The following is a 9047-nucleotide window of genomic DNA, read 5'->3' on the forward strand; positions in this document are numbered from 1 at the left end:
GGAGGAGGAGAAGAACGGCAGGCGTGGAGGAGGAAGTGGGGAATTGATGGAGCAGAAAGCTAGGTTATTCCTGCTGTGTGTGTGTGTGTGTGTGTGTGTGTGTGTGTGTGTGTGTGTGTGTGTGTGTGTGTGTGTGTGTGTGTGTGTGTGTGTGTGTGTGTGTGTGTGTGTGTGAGTGCACGTGGCTATGAATGGCAGGCTTTGGCAGTAAATGAAACTGTTTATCAGATCAATATGGCCATCATCTCTCAGATGACTGTGGCCTCTGCTGGGGAACAATAATAAATCACAGGCAAATATGGAGGAGGGCAATCCATACAGCGGCCCGTGGGTCTGTTTTGCAGGTTTCTTTGAGTCTACACTCTTTATTTTGATGCTTTAGTGCCATGCAAAGAGGGGCCCTCCCTGTCACCTCTTTGAAATGCATATGACAGGCGGTCACGCCCCTTGCTATGTGACATACATCAAAAGGGACCTAACGTTTCGGCAGTTCCTTCCTGTAAGGGCAAATATCCGAGCTCCTCGCACTGGATAATGTAGCCCACCAATATCAGCCAGAAGAGTCGGGAAACCAAAATAGCGTTGCCAGCGCCGATAAATATAGAAGGTAATTAAATCGGCAGCGGGAGGGAGACGGATAAAAGCCAGGAAAGAGGGAAGGTCTGTTTTCAAGGAGGAGATTGAAGCGAAACGCGGACAAGTCAGCAATGTCGATATGGATCGTCAAGTTTTTATCTTCGCCTTTTTTTGCTACTCTATGGCAATATTGGGCCTGAATTGCAGAGTGACAACAATTTTGACAATTGGTGTCAAAGTGGTAGAGAACTCCGTTACTCAAAAGAGCATAGCACTGTTAGTTTTCATCAAAGAACATTTGGAAAACGTCAGCTAAAGATTGGAAGTGATGGAAGACAAGAAATCTCACCTTAAGTAGCTGCAATCAAATGACTAACCATGAAAATATCGAGTTGAAAAGATGTTTGGCAAAGGTGATAATGGCCCTATTTTTTCCAGGTTGAAGAAATATTTTAAAAAGCAGAAAAGGGCTATATGCCTTTCATACGTGACATTTGGAGACGCAAAATCAGTTGTTGCTATGTGTCTCACATTGCATGCACTAAACTCATCTTTTGGTATTGGTAGGTCAACATTGACATTGTGGATGAGCCATTTAAATATAACTGACTTTATACACATTTTACTATTTTTTTTTTTTTTGGAGGGGGGCATTTTGGAATATTTTCGCTTTGAGATTTTATTTTTTTTGCAGTGTTTTTCAATCAGTTAATCACAGGCACACGTGGCAACAACATTTAAATGATTGTGTCTGTTTTGTAGGGCCTAACCAATCACCATACTCCAAATATAAGACACTTTTTTTCCTCAAAAATTAAGGCCAATGGTAAGGGTGCATCATATAAACAGTAATTCAAACATTACTATTTTTTTTTATTAGACACCATTCAAGGAAAATTGATTTTTATATTGGCTCTATATATTGCCTATATATTTTTACTTATAATAATTATCGTAACGGTACAACCCAGAGGGCGAATGACAGTTGCCTGTTCTCAGCAAGTACCTGTTGCAGCTAGCTAGTGTTAGCTGAGGTTCTTACGGTTTTATTTCCTGTAAAAGAAGCGAGCCGACGTAACCAATGTCTTAATTTGTTCCACCCACTGCAAAAATAAGGGTTTTAAAAAATGACTTAACAGTTGATCCCTGCTATTCATGGGTAATGGATACCAGGTTGGCCTGCGATTGGTAAAAATCCACACATCGTTTAAAAAATATTTAGTCTTTTTATAAGCAATTGTTTTTCACTTACTATCAACTGAAAATGATAATAACATCCGTGGGCAAGGGCAATAAAGAAGCAACGACCAGTCATGGCTCACCTGTCTTCTGTTTTGCTGAAGTGGCGTTTGCAAGATGAGTTGTGATTGGGCATTATCTAAAATTGGGCATTATCTAATAGGTGAGCACTTGTGACATCATTTTCAATTGACAGCAAAACAAGATTTTATTCCATGGCCAGCTCTATTTTTTTTCTCTGTTTACTTGAATCGGTGCCAAGTGGGGTAGTGACTTTTAGGCCTTGGCTGCTGTCTGCCTTTGTTCCCTCACTTCGATCCCCTGGATTAGTAGAAAAAGTATTAGGATTAAACTGAGAATCTGAGCTATATGCAATGCTTTGGAGGATTCTGAGTGCATTTGTTGTGTTCAGTGATTTATTTATTTATTTTTTGTACTCCATTGCAGACATCGTGAGTCAGCAGTATCTCACCAGTTCTATCCCGATAAAACCCGAACATTTGAAAGCTGTGGCTGTCATTCACGTCTACCTGCCATTCTTTACGCTTCCATCTTCAGGGACCCCCCCGTGACATCCACCATTCAGACAGATGGAAAATCCCGCCAGGATACAGCAGAGTTAGGGGTGAGAGATTGTCGGAGGGGTGGGGGGCAATCCGGCCACCATCTTGACATGGTCTCCTTTGAGAGTGTATGTCCGATTGTTTTGACAGAAACTGGCGGACTGAAAACGCAAAGACGAGTTGGCCTCACACAGAACTCGCTTTTTCTCTGTCTTCCGATATCTTGCGCCCCTTGTGCGTCTCCCTTAACTACCTCTTCCGCTATCACACCCACACAGACAATGGCATCTTGTATATCGTCTGCCTGACACACAAAGGCGCAAAAACACACATTTACATGCACGCACACACTGCTGCAAACGCCATCAGTCATATCTGTGTAACTGACGTGTGTTTCTGTTACACGCACAAAAGACTGCTCACATTTTTTTTCCACCACTCGCATTGTCCCCGATTCACACACATGTACACATATACGCACAACGCTGCACTACTCTCTGTCTTGGAATTTTACATTTTGATGAAGGAGGAAGCGCATCCTCCAATCCGAGCGTCGGCAGGCGGGAGAGACCATCAACTTGCAGACAGCGGGGACCATTCCGGGGCAGCCGAGGCAGCGTCACAAGGGCTTCACCGGCCCAGCCTGCTCCCCCGCATCCCCTCTAGGCGGGTGGTATGATCCGACTGGCTGGATAAGAACCCCTCCTCTCTATCTCCCCCTCTCCTGTCACTGCTAGGGTGTAGCTGCCGATCCTATACACCACAGCAGAGAGCAGGGAGGCAGAGGAGCCACGTCAGGTGTCACTGCTCCGCCACCCGACTCCAGCAGGCGGCGGAACCACGACAGCACTGCCGCCACCGCCGCCGCATCGAGGCCAGGTGAGTCCCAAGCAGCACACTCTCAACACTTTTGACACGTGCCTTCACAACACAGTTAAAAACCACATGGCATCACAATGAAATAAACCCATGTACATTATACAGGTGTGCAATAACCAGTGGGCTCCTGGATAGCATGATTGTCACCTACAAAGTGTTCACATGCGAGTATGAGAAGTGTCATCTCTACATGTGTCCACACAGAATATATATTGTATATGTGTGTGTGTATGCGCAGCATCCCTCCCAGTGTGGTGGTGGGAGACAAAGGGTCCCCTCAGTTTGACGCTGTGCACGCAGCCGCTGCTGGGTGGGAAACTTCCCCCCCGTCACCAGTTATGAGAAAGGAGGGGAGGGTGGGTGAGAAAAAAGAAGTCAAATAGGGTCTCCATGATATAACCCCCCCTCCTGACTCATGATGATAGGAGAACACGGTCACAGGAGATGCTGAGGATGATGATGGTGTAGGTATAGATGGGGTGGGGGTTGGGGCTTTGAAAGAGGGGGGGGCGGGAGTGCACTCTGAGGACACGCGGGTTGGTTTGTCGGTCATGACAGGAGGACTACTGTCATGTTTGATAGACATACCAGAGAGAATGCGATTAAATACACAAGTCCCAAGAAAAGGGCGGTGGGGGGGTGGGGGGGTCATCTGCCATGCACATGACTGCATGCGAGAACGCGTGAGTGCAAGCAAAAGAATGGCAGCGTCGAACCGACGGCCATCGCTGACCCAGACAAAGGGCGGCGATCATATGTGCTGCTTCGTGGCGTATACGCAGACACTATGTAAAAAGGGGGTGATGAATGGCCACATGTATGTATGTGCACGCGCATACTCGCACAACATGTGATCGTCTGAGCTCGGAAAGATGCCATGTGCGCATTGCACCGCTGCACCCCCCCCCCCCCCCCCCCCCCATTCGCTCTTTACCCGACGCCCTTATTCAACCTGCGCCGTTCGACGGCTCGCCGTCTTCATCATGCGACACCTCATTGATCCTTCGCCTTAACCTCCCCCGTCATATTCTTTTACATATTCTTTTACACCCACACACACCCGTCTGTGTGTCAACCACTAGAAAAGATGTGATCTTATCCTTAAGTGGCCTTTATCAAGTCCTGCTCATGTGATGTAGGATATCAGTGCATCTTCAAGGGGGTTGTAGTAAGGGTCAGTAGGATCTTTTTACACAATTATATTGAGCATATTTCTCATAATCACTGTGCTCAACATCGTAAATTTGAACAAAGACGACTGGTTGTCAATCATCTGAAACGCCGTCTCCGGCGCTACATATTGATCCGAGTGGACGTTTATGACCCCCTATAGTGTGTGCGTGAGATTTACACTTTATACAAGGGTCATTTACAATCTTCCTTACACAAACAGCAGGGAAAAAACGGCCCTATAAGAACAAGTCGAACATTTTCTCTGCCCCCCCAACCTTCCATATGTGAGTGCTGTCAAGCTCTAGGGCGTGCCCCCCCTTCACCCTCTTTCTCCATGTTGCATATATACATATCTCGCCAAGTGGAGTTCACGCATGGCTACACTCCGGCCGTACGTGCACTCCTTTAAAAAGAGTGAATTTAGCATCTAAGGTAGCGAATGTAATTGCAAAAACGTCAATTTTATTAAGTGAGCAATCCAGAGCTGGCGTGCAAAATGGCTGCCGAGCCGACAAGCTGCCTGTGATGGCCGTCGAGCGTGTAGGTCTGAGGGTGATGCGCGTGCATATGTTGCTGCTGTGAGTAGGTTTGTGGCAAGCGTAATCCTGCTTTTTTGTGTGTGTGTCTGTCGTGGGCAGTCTCGGCTAATCCATAATTACCAACATTAACGTACACATTCTCCAATGCACGAGTCATTACAGCGGAACAATTGCCAATTGTTTCTCGTGGAGATAAAGCGCACATTTGCATATTTGTCAGCGACCCGTCCTCGAAAAGCTGATCTTGTGGTTTCTTTACAGTTGTCCGCTTCACCAGGCCGAGTGGCCTGTGCGTCTACCCGGCCGGGCCTCGTCCGCCCTGCCCTGCCCAGCAGCTGGCATCCTGCAGGAGTCATCAGGGTTAGTGCTCGCCTGGCACCCCTTGGCGTCCAAATCAGCAAGGCAGGAACTTGTAAATTTATAGACGTGCACTCAAAACACCAGGCCAAACAATCCATCTTGCATAAGAGAGAGAAGGGTGGGGTGCATTGGTTTTAAAACACATCAGTGATAGTAAGCGTTTTTTTTGTTTGTTTTTTACGACACTAACCACTTTATTTAAAATTCTACATTTTCTTCCTGCATTGCACACAAATTACACACACGGCCCGATTAGCTTTTTGCTATAATTCCAATACTGCAAGTTTGAGCATTTTGCGCAGTTCATTGGGGAGACGCTGCAGAGGAAAAAAGACAAAGCTTCAACTAAAAAGGAGGGGAAAAAGGGAAAAAGCTTCAACTTAATGTCAGTCTTTTTGGGACCGCGTGGGCGTTTGCTCGTACACGAAGGGAAATTGTGCATGGACCACCAAACAGGCTTGCGCGTTCACATCTGTGCCCTCATCTAATGCGTCCATCAGCTCAAAAGTGTTCAGTCGGAGGCACGTTTGAATCGAATGTGCATTAGTGTTCCTTTTTGCTGTGTTTGGTGAACAGTTATTATGGAAGAGAATTAGGGCCAGTGAAGAAAAAAGGCTGGTAGGAGTGTCACTTTTATCTCTCTATTCTATTGTCATTTTTTAATTTCATGTCCGATTTTATTGTCATGCGTAATAACACTACACAATGAAATTCTTAATCTGTTCACTTCCCCAAGATGACTTAAATTCCACAAGATAATAAAGCAAGCAAAAAAAAAAAATGACACCAATACTACGTAAATTACATTAATTTTCAGTGTTTCATGAGTTATTATGAAAGAGGGTTAGGGTCAGCTAAGAAAACCGTTGGCAGGGTTCTCCGGTATCTCAGAATTCTCACATTTTTCCCAGTGCGCTGACTTTATTCTCAGAATTCTCATGTTGAAGTCAGAATTTTGACTATTTTCAGAATTTTTACTTTATTCCCATAATTCTGCTGCCACTATTTTTCGTAAAGTCAGAATTTCGAGTTCGAATTCTGACTTCAAATTGAGAATTCAGAGAATCTGAAGCCTGTCTTTACAAAGTGGGGATTCTAAGAATAAAGTCAGAATTTTTAAGGGTTAAGTCTTGACTTTAAAGATGGAATTCTGAAAATTGTCAGAATTCTGACGAAAGAATCTTAGTTGTACAACAAAGTTGATTCAGAAAAATCAGAATCGTGACATCGAATTCAGAAATCTGACTAAAGTCAATGCTCACTTAAGTTAGAATTCCAAATTTAAATTTAGAATTTTGAAAAAAAATCAGAATTCCCTCTTTTTTTTTCATCTTCACTGTCTCTAGTCGTCTTCTATAGGTTTCGTTTACCGGATTCCGTATGAAAATTTCACACAGGAGAACATTCCAGAATCATTATCAAAAGTACAAAATGCTTTTGTTTAATAACGTTTTGAAAATTCAAAGTCAGAATTTTGACTTTAAAATGGGAATTCTGTAAAGAAGGAAATAATTCTGACTTTGATTCGATTAAATTCTTTAATTCTTAAAATTCTTAAAAAAGGCAAGATTCTGTGTGACTATGAGAATCCTGCCAGCCTTTTTTTTCCCCTCTTCACAGTCCCTAATCTATTTCCGTAGGTCTCGTTTACTGGATTCCGTGTGAAAATTTAAAACGAGAAAAATCCTAAAACACTATCAAAAGTACAAAATGCTTTTATTTAATTTCGACTTTAAAGTGAGAATTCTGACTTTGATTCAGTTAAATTCTTTACTACTTAAAAGTTAGATTCTGGAAGGAACAAAGCCTGCAGAATTCAATGTGACTGTGAGAATCCTGCCAGTCTTCTTTTTCTCTGGCTCTACTCCCCTTGTTCACTGGATTCCATTTGAAAATTTTACATGTTCGAAAAATACCAAAGTGTTACTGAAAGCACAAAATGCTTTTGTTAAATTACTTTCACTTTTTTGTGTGTTTTTTTTCCCTTCCGTTTAAAAGCCGCCCTTTTTTTCCCCAGCGAGTTAAAAATAACACTTGAAGGAGGAACGGCATCATCTTGATTTTTATTGATGTTCTCGCTTTTAGTCCAGGGAATTTAAGGACACGAACTCGTGTGTGCGAGAATACGAGCGCGTCTTTGTGTACCTGCCATTTAGCCCGGAGTTAATGAGGAAATGAATGCGCGCTTATCACAGCCGACCGCCGCAGATCCTTAATAAACGGACACGAAACGCGGTCATTGCTATTTTTGCGCTCGCTGACACTAAACAACCTTCCAGCATTTTTCTACCATTGAAGCAAGTGTTTAAAAAAAAAAAAAAACGGGTCATAATCCGGATTTTGTGTATTACTGTAATTTTCCCCTCACTCAAAGATCCTTCGGCGACGGCAAAATATGGGAAAAAATGCGCGCTGAGTGGGTGTGCGGAGGTCTGCAGCTTCCAGGGCGGGGAGGATGCTCGCCTACCCTCCTGGCTTGAATCCCCAGCGCAGACAACAGACGTCGTCATTTTCCAACTCAATTTACAGATGCATTAGGAGATGCTGAGGCGCACCCATATCTCTCAAATGCAATCAGGCCTCCTTTGTGCTTTAAGAGGAAATTGAGGGTGCCGTCGTTATCGACTTTCTTTCCCACTTCGCTCTTATGTAGGCTGGCTTTTTTCTGCCAGCACAACGTACACGGCTGCTTACAGACATTTTAATGACTCCTCTTTACTCGCTTGTCTCCCTCTTTAGGCCGCATTAAAAAGGAAACGATGGATGTCGAAGGTCATCTTTTAAAGATTTCGCTTATAGATTTGACAAAGGTAAGTTTTGTGAACTTAGCCTTAATTGCCTAAGTCAGTGGTTCTCAAACCTTTTACCCTTGCAAAATAGTTTGTTTTCAGCGAAGTATTTTTGGATGAAAAAAATGTGCCAACAGTGCAGGATGCATTAAACTTTGGAACTGAATGTGTTGCAGTTTATCTAGACAGTTTATTTTTGTGTAACATCATTGGTTTTGATTTGAATGGTTTTAATTTATTGAACGTACAAACACACATTTCATATCATTACATAATAATGATTTCATTTATTGGAACTTATTAACCTCAAATTTCTTATCAATACATAATAGCTCAGTATGATTGCATTTATTGAACAGAAGAAGAAATTACACATCAGTACCTAATATTGATTTGATCTATTGGAGCATATAAACTCAAATTTCATATCAGTACAAAATATTAATTTGATTTATTGGAACTTATAGATGCAAATTTCATATTAGTACATAATATTGATTTTATTTATTTGAACTTTTAAACACACTTTTCACATCAAAACAGTTTAGTATGATTTTAGATAATGAACATATAACCACAAAATTTGATATCAGTACATAATATTGATTTGATATATTGGAACTTATAAACAGAAATTTCATATCAGTATATAAGTGTTGTACGATTAATGCATTCAAGAGGAGTAGGAAGAAGTGCAAAAGTTTTCAAGTCCTACCCCCTCAATATAGATGATTAAAATAATCATTTTATCCAATAGATATAGCAGTGAGTTAGTCATAGCGTATATAGACCAAATAAAATAAACATCTATAATTGAAAAATGTATTAAAGGCTCATATAATGATGGATTTTGTGTGAATTCTCATGTTTATAACTTGATATATCGTTCTACTGTTATATTTTCAACCTCTTTTTGAACTAAGCAAGTG

At 42.3% G+C, this 9047-nt stretch overlaps 1 protein-coding gene across 1 annotated transcript in view; it reads left to right on the forward strand.

The window, feature by feature from the left end:
* The first annotated feature begins 298 nt into the window (after positions 1–298).
* The window catches only part of LOC148406643 (uncharacterized), a 13770-nt gene continuing 5021 nt past the window's right edge, over positions 299–9047 (forward strand). Inside the window, exons 1-6 of the mRNA XM_088405600.1 lie at positions 299–344; positions 505–607; positions 2374–2440; positions 3116–3257; positions 5231–5329; positions 8069–8139. Of these exons, the coding sequence (XP_088261726.1) occupies positions 299–344; positions 505–607; positions 2374–2440; positions 3116–3257; positions 5231–5329; positions 8069–8139 (528 nt within the window). The remainder of the gene's footprint in view (positions 345–504; positions 608–2373; positions 2441–3115; positions 3258–5230; positions 5330–8068; positions 8140–9047) is intronic.

The sequence above is a fragment of the Hippichthys cyanospilos genome, chromosome 21 (genome assembly GCF_059441005.1).
Source record: "Hippichthys cyanospilos isolate Australia breed blue-spotted pipefish chromosome 21, RoL_Hcya_1.0, whole genome shotgun sequence".
NCBI classification, from domain to species: domain Eukaryota; kingdom Metazoa; phylum Chordata; class Actinopteri; order Syngnathiformes; family Syngnathidae; genus Hippichthys; species Hippichthys cyanospilos.